This window comes from Geotrypetes seraphini, chromosome 6 (assembly GCF_902459505.1).
Source record: "Geotrypetes seraphini chromosome 6, aGeoSer1.1, whole genome shotgun sequence".
NCBI classification, from domain to species: Eukaryota; Metazoa; Chordata; class Amphibia; order Gymnophiona; family Dermophiidae; genus Geotrypetes; species Geotrypetes seraphini.
The window spans coordinates 243,671,165-243,685,135 of NC_047089.1; the positions used below are offsets into that span (position 1 = coordinate 243,671,165).

Consider the following 13,971-nt stretch of genomic DNA (forward strand, 5'->3'; position numbering starts at 1 on the left):
TGGATTGCATTGTTCATTGTTGTGTATCTTCAATAAAGTTTTTTGAAAAAAAAAAAAAAAAGATTCACTTCCTATGTAGTGTTAGAGTAAGGTTTAGGTGAGGATTAATCTAAACCATACCCTAAAACGAGCGCCAATTGTCCTAGGCGCACTTGTCAGCATGCGCATTTGACGGGGCGCTATCGTCCCGCGCACATTTGTCGGTCTGCCGGGTTCAAGTCCCATGCTGCTCCTTGTGACCCTGGGCAAGTCACTTAATCCCCCATTGCCCCAGGTCCATTAGACCAGGACAAATAAGAGAAAAATGCTTGAGAACCTGAATGTAAAACCACTTAGATTATAAATGGTATATAAATATTAAAAATAAAAAAAATAAAATTCACACACAAAGGGTTGGTATTAAGGGAGGTCTGGGCCTACCTGACACTGAAGGAGCAAAACATTTTGGAGCCCAATATTCAGCAGGATGGGTAGAGAATAATTCCAAATGTCTAATGTCCGTTTTGGCAGTGCCGCTGGGTAAGTCGACCGCTCCATGTAGATGTGTCGCTTCTACCCGTATTTTGTGCGGTCCAGTTGGACGTGTGAAAGGGGTTCGGTTTCCATGTGTAGCTGTCTCTACAATTATCCCCATAATGTTTACATTTGGCAGCCGAAAGCTGCCATTTCTTGCAGCAGAGCGCGGTATAGTGGTCAGGGCTACAGCCTCAGCCCCCTGAGGTTCTGGGTTTAAACCTTGTGACCCTGGGCAAGTCACTTAATTCCCCCCAGGTACATTAGATAGATTGTGAGCCCACCAGGACAGACAGGGAAAATGCTTGAAGTACCAGTATGTAAACCGCTGTGGTTGTAAAGCTCCAAAAAGGCAGTACACAAGTCCCTTTCCCTTTTTGGAGTTTTACAAGTGCCTGGCAGAACCCCAAAGAGTAGCAACTTTCCAGACCAGATATATTGTGACGTCACAATGCCTCATTCCACCAATGCCTAAGAGCCAACCTCATCAGTGATGTCACAATGGCTTGATTCGCCTATACTTGGCTCACATAAGAACATAAGAATTGCCGTACTGGGACAGACCAAAGCTCAATCAAGCCCAGTATCCTGTTTCCAACAGTGGCCAACCCAGGTCACAAGTACCTGGCAGAAGCCCAAAGAGTAGCAGCATTCCAGAGATGAGATTGTGACGTCATAATGCCTTATTCCACCAATGCCTAAGAGCCAACCTCAGCAGTGATGTCACAATGGCTTGATTCTCCTATACTTGGCTGACATAAGAATTGCCATACTGGGACAGACCGAAGGTCCATCAAGCCCAGCATCTTGTTCCCAAATACCTAGATCCCAACAATGCCTTCGCTATACACCAGGGATCTCAAAGTCCCTCCTTGAGAGCCGCAATCCAGTCGGGTTTTCAGGATTTCCCCAATGAATATGCATTGAAAGCAGTGCATGCTCAAGGTTAACAAAGCAATGGGGCCGGACAACCTGCACCCCAGGGTGCTTAGGGAGCTGAGTGATGTCTTGGCGGAGCCACTGTCCGCGCTCTTCAACCTCTCCCTTAGTACAGGCAGCGTCCCGTTGGACTGGAGGACGGCTAACGTCATTCCACTGCACAAGAAAGGCTCAAAGATGGAGACAGCAAACTACAGACCAGTGAGTCTAACATTGATAGTGAGCAAACTAATGGAAACTCTAATCAAACACCAATTAGATAAGATCCTGGATGAGGAGAATCTACGGGATCCCCGACAACATGGATTTACTAAGGGGAGATCCTGCCAATCCAACCTGATCAGCTTCTTTGATTGGGTGACAGGGAAGCTGGATATTGGGGAGTCCCTGGACATCGTGTACCTGGACTTTAGCAAAGCATTCGATAGCGTACCACACCGCAGGTTACTGAGCAAGATGAGTTCTATAGGATTAGGTAACACATTGACGAAATGGGTTGGGAGCTGGCTTGGAGGTAGGCTCCAAAGGGTGGTGGTGAACGGCACCCCCTCCGAAATGACGGAGGTGATTAGTGGAGTACCACAGGGCTCAGTCTTGGGCCCAATCCTATTCAACATCTTTATAAGAGACTTGGCAGAAGGGCTTCGAGGTAAAATAACATTATTCGCCGATGACGCCAAACTGAGTAATGTAGAGGGCAAATGCACAACAGACAAAGATTCAATGCCCGACAACATGATGCACGACCTACTCCTACTGGAGCGATGGTCTAGGACATGGCAACTCAACTTCAATGCCAAAAAATGCAAAGTTATGCACCTGGGCAGCCAGAATTCATGCAAGTCTTATACCCTTAATGGCGAGATCCTAGCAAAAACGGTAGCAGAACGAGACTTGGGGGTAATCGTCAGTGAGGACATGAAGTCTGCCAATCAAGTGGAGCAGGCTTCGTCCAAGGCAAGACAAATCATGGGCTGCATACGAAGGGGTTTTGTCAGTCGTAAGGCGGAAGTCATTATGCCATTGTATAGATCCATGGTGAGGCCCCACCTGGAATACTGTGTGCAATTCTGGAGGCCGCATTATCGCAAGGATGTGCTGAGACTGGAGTCGGTGCAAAGAATGGCCACCCGGATGGTCTCGGGACTCAAGGATCTACCATACGAAAAACGGCTTGACAAATTACAGCTATACTCGCTCGAGGAGCGCAGAGAGAGGGGAGACATGATTGAGACGTTCAAGTATCTTACGGGCCGCATCGAGGCGGAGGAAGATATCTTCTTTTTCAAGGGTCCCACGACAACAAGAGGGCATCCGTTGAAAATCAGGGGCGGGAAACTACGAGGTGACACCAGGAAATTCTTTTTCACTGAAAGAGTGGTTGATCGTTGGAATAGTCTTCCACTACAGGTGATTGAGGCCAGCAGCGTGCCTGATTTTAAGGCCAAATGGGATCGGCACATGGGATCTATTCACAGGGCAAAGGTAGGGGAGGGACATTAAGGTGGGCAGACTAGATGGGCCGTGGGCCCTTATCTGCCGTCTATTTCTATGTTTCTATAGATCTCATGCATATTCATTGTGGAAATCCTGAAAACCCGACTGGATTTCGGCCCTCAAGGAAGGACTTTGAGACCCCTGATCTAGCCCAGAGGTGGGCAACTCCGGTCCTCAAGGGCCGGAATGCAGTCGGGTTTTCAGGATTTCCCCAATGAATATGCATTGAAAGCAGTGCATGCACATAGATCTCATTCATATTCATTGGGGAAATCCTGAAAACCCGACTGGATTGCGGCCCTCAAGGAGGGACTTTGTGACCCCTGATCTAGCCCAAAGGTGGGCAACTCCAGTCCTCAAGGGCCGGAATCCAGTCGGGTTTTCAGGATTTCCCCAATGAATATGCATTGCAAGCAGTGCATGCACATAGATCTCATGCATATTCACTGGGGAAATCCTGAAAACCCGACTGGATTGCGGCCCTCAAGGAGGGACTTTGAGACCCCTGATCTAGCCCAGAGGTGGGCAACTCCGGTCCTCAAGGGCCGGAATGCAGTCGGGTTTTTAGGATTTCCCCAATGAATATGCATTGCAAGCAGTGCATGCACATAGATTTCATGCATATTCACTGGGGAAATCCTGAAAACCCGACTGGATTGCGGCCCTCAAGGAGGGACTTTGAGACCCCTGGCTGGAAGAGTTAAGCGAGATCACTAGCCCACCATGAGCCTGAAGACCCTGGGGGGGCAGGCTGGAATCTGACATGGGTTCCCAGTTCCTAGGGGTCTCAAAGTCCCTCCTTGAGGGCCACAATCCAGTCAGGTTTTCAGGATTTCTCCACTGAATATGCATTGAAAGCAGTGCATGCCCAAAGATCTCATGCGTATTCATTGGGGAAATCCTGAAAACCCGACTGGAAAGCGGCCCTCAAGGAGGAACTTTGAGACCCCTGCTTATACACACACCACCAATCACTGTGTGCAGGTAAGATGGCATGTGTGTAGTTGTGGGGATTGTCAGTCCCAATGCCCATGTTCATTGCCACCCTATGCACGTACGTGGGCACTGTGAGGTCGGGTACACACATAGGGGGAAATTCAATAAATGGTGTCCAAAGTTAGGTACCGAGATGACCTGCGCTAAGCTAGTACTCTGTGAAAGAGGCTCTGCGCAGACGACTAGCTAAGGGTCCGATATTCAAATGGCAGCGGTGACGGCCAATGGCCACGTCTTGAATAGCCAGGTTTCCGGAGCCAGCTAAAGCAGAGCCAATCAAACCCCCTATTCTACAAAACTGCGCTCGCAACTGCCCTGCGGCAAAACCCCGAAGCCCTTTAAATCCCTACGGGCTTCGGGGCATTTACCGCAGCAGCCGCCGCTAGTGTGGCTTCTTAAAAGGGGGAGGGTGGTAAATACAATATTCAGCACGTAACCAGCTATGGGGCACTATATAAAGATCGGAGTGACTTTTCCGCGGTCTTGTTTATGTGGTGACCACGGCCAGTTAGGTGCTAAATCAGCACTTAACCCGCCAAGTGTCGACTCCACCCCTCCCCCCCCCCAGAATTTTCCCTCCCCCCAAATAGCCAATTTTCAATTTGGCACTAACCAGTTATTTTCAAAAGCACTAATGGGTTAGTAAAAGGACCCCAGAGTTTTCCTATCTAAAGTGTTGCGGAGTGGGCTGTAACGGGAAAAAATGGATTTACGCGTTGTGTCATAAACGATATGATTTTGACATAAAAACATAAGAATAGCTTTACTGGGTCAGACCAATGGTCCATCAAGCCCAGTAACCCGTTCTCACGGTGGCCAATCCAGGTTCACTAGTACCTAGCCAAAACTCAAGGTGTAGCAATATTCCATGCTACCAATACAGGGTATACAAAAAAGTCACTGCATGGAAGATATTCATGGATAATATTTCTCAAATAACAATTCAACAGTTGTCAATTCTTAACTAGTAGAACTCTGCTCAGAGACATGAAGGCAATATGTTCCACCTCACCACTCAATCATTGCAGTGTTCAAAACATTTTTACTCCAGTGTGAGATATTCTCCTTAACTGTTATGTTGCTAGCTACAACGTGCCACATTTCGGTCCTTCGTCAGGGAACCGACAAACAAACACAGTTAAACTGTATTTCATATCACATGAGCTTTCACCTCCAGTTTAACTGTGTCTGTTTGTCGGTTCCCTGACGAAGGACCGAAACGTGGTACGTTGTAGCTAGCAACATAACACTTAAGGAGAATATCTCACACTGGAGTAAAAATGTTTTGAACACTGCAATGATTGGGTGGTGAGGTGGAACATATTGCCTTCATGTCTCTGAGCAGAGTTCTACTAGTTAAGAATTGACAACTGTTGAATTGTTATTTGAGAAATATTATCCATGAATATCTTCCATGCAGTGACTTTTTTGTATATAACTAACTTTATTTAGTCATTCAACAGCAACATTGTATTTGTTGATTTTGTTACCCCCTCAGTATTTTTTGACCAATACAGGGTAAGCAGTGACTTCCCCCAAGTCTTTCTCAGTAACTGACAATGGACTTTTCCTCCAGGAACATGTCCAAACCTGGCTTCCCCCAAGTCTTTCTCAATAACAGACGATGGACTTTTCCTCCGGGAACTTGTCCAAGCCTTTCTTAAAACTACCTACGCTATCCGCTCTTACCACATCCTCTGGCAACGCGTTCCAGAGCTTATTTATTCTCTGAGTGAAAAAAAAATTCCTCCTATTGGTTTTAAAAGTATTTCCGTGTAACTTCAAGTGTCCCCTAGTCTTTGTAATTTTTGAAGAAGCGAAAAATCGATCCACTTGTACCTGTTCTACTCCACTCAGGATTTTGTAGACTTCAATTGTATCTCCCCTCAGATTTCTCTTTTCCAAGCTGAAGAACCCTAACTGTTTTAGTCTTTCCTCATACGAGAAGAGTTCCATCTCCTTTACCATCTTGGTCACTCTTTGAACCTTTTCTAGCGCCACTATATCTTTCTCGAGATAATGAGACCAGAATTGAACGCAATACTCCAAATAAGGTCGCACCATGGAGCCACACAGGGGCATTATGACATTCTTAGTCTTGTTAACCATCTCTTTTTTAATAATTCCCAGCATCCTGTTTGCTTTTTTGGCCACTGCGGCACATTGGGACGGAAGGTGTCATCGTATTGTCTACAATGATACCCAGATCCTTTTCTTGGGCGCTAACCCCCAAAGTGGACCCTAGCATCCGGTATCTGTGATTCAGGTTATTCTTCCCAATGTGCATCACTTTGCATTTGTCCACATTAAATTTCATCTGCCACTTGGACGCCCAGTCTTCCAATTTCCTAAGGTCCGCCTGCAATTTTTCACAATCCGCATGCGTTTTAACGACTTTGAACAGTTTAGTGTCATCTGCAAATTTAATCACCTCACTCGTCGTTCCAATTTCCAGATCATTTATAAATAAGTTAAATAGCACCGGTCCCAGTACAGACCCCTGTGGCACTCCACTGTTTACTCTTCTCCATTGAGAAAAATGACCATTTACCCCTACCCTCTGTTTTTTATCTGATAACCAATTCCTAATCCACAATTGAACTTTGCCACCTATCCCATGACACTTTAATTTCCTCAGGAGCCTCTCGTGAGAAACCTTATGAAAAGCTTTCTGAAAATCTAGATACACTATATCAACCGGCTCACCTTTATCCACATGTTTATTCACACCTTCAAAGAAGTCAAGCAAATTGGTGAGGCAAGATCTCCCTCGGCTGAACCCATGCTGACTCCGTCTCATTAAATCACGTTTGTCTACGTGTTCCACAATTTTATTTTTTACAATCGTTTCTACCATTTTGCCCAGACGATTTTAGCGACAGGTTACTAAGTGTTCTTTGTGTATTATATGGGATAAGCATTTTGTCAATGAAAGCCAGAGAGCGTTCAAGTCTTGATTTAAAAGTGGGAAGTAAAATTGTGAATGTTATACGACGAGAGATGAGCAGAGAGTGTCTATGAGAAGAGGGGCCACGTGATCAAATTTTGGGGCTTTATATATAATTTTTACAGCTATAGCTGTATTTTGAAAAATTTGTAGCCTTCTAATTTCTTTCTGAGTAATACCTTGATACAGAGAATTACAGTAATCAGGGTGCGAGATGACTAATGAGCGAATTAGGATATTAAGAGATGCAGGTTCTAGGAGACTTGAAATGGAGCGATTCATCCTTCGTTCCGGGCAGACCTGTACGGTCTAGCACCCAGTAATATAAAAGACAAAATGATGATTCAGTTTAAGCACGAATAGGGAATTCAGGACACACCTAAAAACACATCTGTTCCTGAAGTACAAAATACAGCAATAAAAATTCGGACCCTTATTACGAATTCAAAAAAGTATGATCACGTCACACCACTCTTACAAACTGCACACTGGTTGCCTGTTACACACAGAATAACGTTTAAAATCATATTACTAACATTTAAAATGCAACAATCGCACGAGCCGATATTCTTGGATCGACTCTTAATACCTTATTCTCCATTTAGGACACTCAGATCAACACAACAAAACTTACTAACTATTTCTTCTTTGAAAATAATTGGGACCAGAAGAGCAACCATTTTTTCAGTACTAGCTCCCCCAACAGTGGAATAATTTGCCAATTTACTTACGCGACGAACCGTCATTAGACAAATTTAAGCGTGCCTTAAAAGACTTTCTTTATAAAGACGCATTCAATATGTAGATAGAACATTCAAGTAAACACAATATCTTGACCCCAATGAATTAAACGAATAGGTCATCAATTTGAAACTGTAAACGCGAGTCTGCTCGGAGACCAGACAAGATGGCGACGAGAGCGGACGCCTGAGTAGGAGGCTCCCTCTCTGCAGTCGGCAGGCGTTTTGCTGAAGTGACCTAGCAACCCTCTTACCTCGATATGGGGAAGAGGAAAGGAGCCCTTCGCAGCAATCCTCCGGCTGCGATAGCGGCACCGCGTCTGGTGCAAACTACAATCGAGGGAGCGTTAGCCCGCTCGAGTGAATCTTCGGGGGCTACTTCAGGGGTAAGCCCGAATACATCGGGCGAACTCAGCCAGCACATTCGGGCGTTGTTGAGCCCGGAGCAGAGGCAGCCACCACCACAACCCGGAAGTAGTGCAGAGTCGGGAGTTCCTGAGGAAATCATGACCCCGGAAGGTACATTGATCCCCAGAGAAGGAGGACAGCCAGCTCCAATTCTATCGGGAGCTGAAGAAGATAGAGAACAGCAGCAGTTTTCCCACTCTGCAGAGGAGTTGAGAGGAGCTTCGGGAGGAAGTAACATCAACTTTGGGGTGTTGGAGAAGCCTAAGGTAATAAATATGGAGGCTTTATGGCAGGCCATATCAGTTATGGACGCTAACCTCAAACTATCTTTTTCCACTTTAAAAATTGATTATGGGACCATTCACTCTAAAGTGGAGCAACAGGGCTTGGTCCTTAAAGATTTAAGTGAGAAATTAGAAAAACAGGAGTCAAGAATATCCGAAATGAAAACTTTGGATTTGGAATTGGTAAAAGAAAGATCATTTACTGCCAGGAAAATGGAAACCTGCTATGAATGGCTGTAGCACCGCAGAAAAATGCCGCTTTCTATGTTGGATAAGATTCGTCTTATTTCTTATTTTTATTTTTTCTTAAGTCTCTCTCCAAAAGTTGTGGACTAAATAATTTGAACTATTATTGAGTAACCAAAACACTGTGTTAAGTGGAATTGGGGTTATAGTTTTGGTTTTTTTTTTTTTTCTCTTATAATAATTTGTGTAATCTGTGTACAAGTATGTTTATTGCTTGTTTGTATTAATCAAATTGAATAAATAAATAATAAAAAAAAAAAAAAAAAAAGAAACTGTAAACGCTTTTTAAAACCTTTTTTTTCCTTTAAAAAAGGCTGTTAATATAGAGACTGTTCAATTAATCTAAACAATATCCTCATTTTCTGACTCAATTCATTACAAATGATTAAAGCATCTTCAATCAATTCATTCTATACTTTTTCTTAAATAATCCCATCCTTTGTGTTCAAACCTTAAATGTTTCTTTTTTGTATAAATTGTAGTTCTTCCCATTACCCATTTGTACCAGTTTGTACTCATTTGAAATAGAACAAATGATTTGTATGTCCACCCTGCTCTCTTTTTATGTATTGAAACATGTAATACGCATTGAACTATATGATATTGCGTAAAAAATCAAAATCTATTAAACTTGAAACTTGTAACTGACCTATACAATCTTAGTCCTCAACAAATGATCTTTAGAACTGTGAACTCTGAACTTAGTTGATTCCACTCAATCTGTAATACCTTTTAATCATTGTAAACCGCATAGAACTTCACGGCCCTGCGGTATATAAACTGATTATTATTATTATTATTACGAGTGTTAATGTTGGGCAGACTAGATGGACCATTCGGGTCTTTTATCTGCCGTCATGTACTATCCCTGCTTTACTAACGCGCAGTGCGGGTTTTAGCGCCGGCAGCGGCGGCAACTGCTCCGACGCTCATAGAATTCCAACGAGCGTCGGTGTAGTTGCCGGCGCTGCCAGCGCTAAAACTCGCGCTACGCCTTAGTAAAGCAGGGGGGTATGTTACTGAGCGAAAAATAAGTGTAAATACATTCAGCTAAATCTGCAAACAGAGTGGTTCCTTCCCCGCAGATGGGATTATTTCTTCAGCGGGACAGGATTTTTAAGAAAGGGGTTAGGGAATTATTTTGTAAATCCTTTATTACACTTCCCCCTCCCCATTCGCAGTTTCTCCATTTGCGGTTTCATATAATCGCGATTTTTTTCTGGGGAGGGGGAAAATAAAAAAAGCCGTCTTAATTTTAAAATAACCCATATTTTTGTCCTCCCTGCTGCCTTCCTGGCCTTACCTGGTGGTCTAGAGGGCTTTCGGGGCAGGAGCGATCTTCCTACGCTCCTGCCCCGTGCAAATCGCCATGAGGAAATGGCTGCTGTGAGCTCTCGAGACTACGTCGGGAACTCCCTACAGCCATTTCCTCATGGCGATCTGCACGGGGCAGGAGCGTAGGAAGATCGCTCCTGCCCCGAAAGCCCTCTAGACCACCGGGTAAGGCCAGGAAGGCGGCAGGGAGGTGGGGGTGGGTCAGAGCCAGATAATCGCGGTTTTTCGCCATTCGTGGTCCGGCTCTGCCCGTATCCCCCGTGAATGACGAGGGAGAAGTGTATAGGACAATTGGTTGGAAGAAAGTCCCTCCCTCATTTTGGCATTGGAGGGCAACATTTCATGCTCTTATGATTCTGGAAGCTAGGGAGACACCCCCCCCATCTTATAAAAAACAGTAAATTTGGGATGACCTGGGAACCTTATATACAGCAATTGTCAGTCAGAGCAAGCAGTTTTGGAGTGAAGTCATTACATTTGTAATCAGAAAGTGAAGCACTATTTATTAGTAATATTTGGGAATGGGATGGGTGGAGGGGGGAAGGGGGATGGGAAGAGAGGAGGGGTTTTTGGGAGGTACTTTATCGTGTTTGTATTGTGATGATAATCAATTGTTGATTTCTTTGAATTTATATATCTACAATGTACTAACTGAGTTGAGATGAGATTCTTTGTAAGATTTTTGTGATGTATATTTTATTTTTAAAACTCAATAAAAAAATTATTGAACATTAAATCTGTCAACAGAAGTGAATCCAAATTACAATTCCTCACACTAAATATACGCTTCTGAAACCCCCTTCCCCCCCCCCAAAAAAAATGTTTAAAGTCTGCAACTTCCAAATAATCTAAGCCTGGGGTTCACGCTTAGCTGAAATCCTAAAGAAACATCGGAGTCTCTCATGTCCATGAAATCCTGTTTCCCCAACTGCTTTTGAAAATAAAAATGTGACGCGTGATCTTCTATTTAGAAATTAACATTAACCAAAAGCCACAGGCAGGATATTCCTGAACATAGAGATGTATAAAATACAGGACAGGCAGATCTAGTCACAAATGTCCAAGCCTACCCAACCAACAGGGGTCACCAACTTCTTTGGTCACTTGCACTTTTTTTTTTTTTTTTTTTAAATTAACTCATTGTTACCCCAACATGCCAGCTAGACTTTGCAAGTGAGAGAAATTTGATAATTCCTTAGAAATCTGAGCGTTCATAGATATGCCTTATCACCAATGCTCTATATTAGATAATAATAGGAAGATATACAGTGATATTCTGTGAACAACTCTCAATTATATAGCTACTAAATTTCACAGTTACTGTTTCTTGTATCTTTTTCATTTAATAAATATATATATTATGGTGATGTGCTCAGACCATGGTCTGAGCACATCACCATAATATATATATTTATTAAATGAAAAAGATACAAGAAACAGTAACTGTGAAATTTAGTAGCTATATTATCACCAATGCTACCATCAGCTGACTTTTCTGAGCCCTGGTGCCAGCTCTTGGCAGGACCCAGAAGGTCCCAATACACAGAGTTAGAGGTTAGACAAGGAAGTGGAATTCAGGCTCTGGTTCAGGATACAATATGCCCCTGAACACATCAGAGCAAATTTTTTTCCCAGACTCCATTATCTGCTGTTCCTCACCCCCTCCCCTCCCCCCAAAAAATGTTGGAACCCTCTGAAAGTAGACTTTCACGTGCAGTCCAGACATGGTATACACGCATGAGGCCTAGATTCGAACATGGGTTTGGGTACACACTTTTTTTTTTTTTTTTTAAGACATACTGTATTACGATGCATAGGTAGCCCAGATTTTTAGAGCAGTCGCCATCCTAGAAGCTGGCGTTACAAATTCCGCGTTCCCTGAGTACATGCTAGCAGGAAGAGTCTTCTGTAAGCCACAAAAACACTGACATCATCTCTTCTGTGGAGAGAAACGAGCTGGGCTCGCACACGCTGTGCAGGGAGCAGAAAACAAATACACACACACATTGCACAGCACAGGGAGAGCAGATACACACATACACACCACACACAGAGATTCTCTACGCAGTACAGAGAGAACAGATATACACACAGAGCACACGAGTAAATAACACACGCACAACCGCACAGAGGGTGCAGGTAATAAGCACACACAGGTGGATACTGCACAGGTTTAACAGGTAATACACCGCACAGAAAACATACACCCCACAGAGAAGAGATATACGCACACCCAGCACACATGCACACGTGTGATCCGAACCGAACCTTTCCACTTCCCCCCGCCCCAGGAATTCAGGGACCTGTATCTGCCCCTCACCACCGAGGGGTGTTTCAGCATCTTTCTGCCCCCAGATGGGCCATCTCACCCAGCAGTACCGACTGTCCTGCACGCAAAACCCTCACAAAGATCGAGAAACCTTCACTTTAGACACATCATGCATGGGGAAACAATTCTAGCAATGGCTCACTTTCTCCTCCCACCCCCAACCCAGCAGATCCCAAGGCACCGCAGGACTCCGGCCGAAAGGAGGGTCAAGAGAGGGCAACGCGATGCCCTATCAACCTGCTGCTCCTCCCGGCAAGTTGAAGTCCCTCCTGCCCCTTCCACCTGCTGGCTCCCGAGGGAGATTTGAGGGAGAAGAACCCAGCACTGTCTGCTGTACACGAGTGAGGTGAACGATTTGGGGGCGAAGGTTTGATCTAAGGGGAGGGGGGTGCATGGTCTGGGGAGAGGACCGGTACCCTTAGATCTGCGGGGAGGGGTGCACATTTTTGGGGAGGGGGTCAGGTACCTTCTGATCTAAGGAGAATGGGTGTATGGTTTGGGAACAGGGTCCAGTACCCTTCGATCTGTGGGAATGGGGTGCATGATTTGGGGGAGAGGACCAGTAGCCTTAGATCTGTGGGGAGGGCTGCACATTTTGGGGGAGGGGGGTCAGGTACTTTCTGACCCAAGGGGAGGGGGTGCATGGTTTGGGGGACGGGGTCCGGTACCCTTCAATCTGTGGGGATGGGGTGCATGATTTGGGGGAAGGGGCCAGGTACCTAGAGGGAGGGGGGTGCATGGTGTGGGGGACGGGGTCCAGTACCCTTAGATCTGCGGGGAGGGGTGCACATTTTTGGGGAGGGGGGTCAGGTACTTTCTGACCCAAGGGGAGGGGGTGCAGGTTTCGGGGACAGGGTCCGGTACCCTTAGATCTGCAGGGAGGGGTGCACATTTTGGGGGAGGGGGGTCAGGTACTTTCTGACCCAAGGGGAGGGGGTGCATGGTTTGGGGGACGGGGTCCGGTACCCTTAGATCTGCGAGGAGGGGTGCACATTTTTGGGGAGGGGGTCAGGTACCTTCTGATCTAAGGGGAGGGGGTGCATGGTCTGGGGAAGAGGACCAGTCCCCTCCTATCTGCAGGGAGGGGGGATCCGCTACTTTCAGATGTGTGGGGAAGGGGGTCCGGTGCCTCGCGATCTGCCCCCTCCCGCTCCACCCCGTTCCCGGTACTCACGCACTGCCTCCCGCTTGGCGTCCAGGCTGCCGAGCCGCCGCTGAACGCCGCCGATCCTGCCCTGTAGCTCCCGCACCCGGCGCCCGGTGCTCCGGACGTCCGCCTCGATCTCCTGGAAGAGGGAGCAGGCGTGCCTGGCCACCTCGGAGAGCTGCCGGAGGAGCCGGGACAGAGCCGCGTTCCCCAGCGAGCCCAGGTCGGGCGCCTCCTCCGCCCGGGGCAGCCTCCGGGGCTCCAAGATCCGCTTGGCGAAGGGCATCTCTGCCAACCATGTACTCGCTTTGCCCACAAACGCGTTTCCCCTAAAGAGGCAGCCGGGACCTCCTCCCCCCCTCCAAGATCCTCCAAAGAAAGGGGCGAACTTCACTCCCCAGCCAGCTTCAGCCCCTCCCGGTGCCCGGCTGCCATCGTGCCCATGCCGCCTCGCCCGCTCCCTTGCTCTCCGCTGATCGGCGAGGGCTGGTTTGGAGCTCCTTCCCCTTCTCCCTCCCTCCTCGCTCGCACCGTGGAAGAGGTGAGCGGCTGCTCGGAAAACCCGGCGAGCGGAAAACCAGCCTTTGCGC

At 46.3% G+C, this 13,971-nt stretch overlaps 1 protein-coding gene across 1 annotated transcript in view; it reads right to left on the minus strand.

The window, feature by feature from the left end:
* The window catches only part of NHS (NHS actin remodeling regulator), a 384,170-nt gene extending 370,409 nt beyond the window's left edge, over window positions 1-13,761 (minus strand). Inside the window, exon 1 of the mRNA XM_033948686.1 lies at window positions 13,409-13,761. Coding sequence (XP_033804577.1) covers window positions 13,409-13,667 — 259 coding nt within the window. The 5' untranslated portion in view covers window positions 13,668-13,761. The remainder of the gene's footprint in view (window positions 1-13,408) is intronic.
* Between the last annotated feature and the right edge of the window lie 210 nt (window positions 13,762-13,971).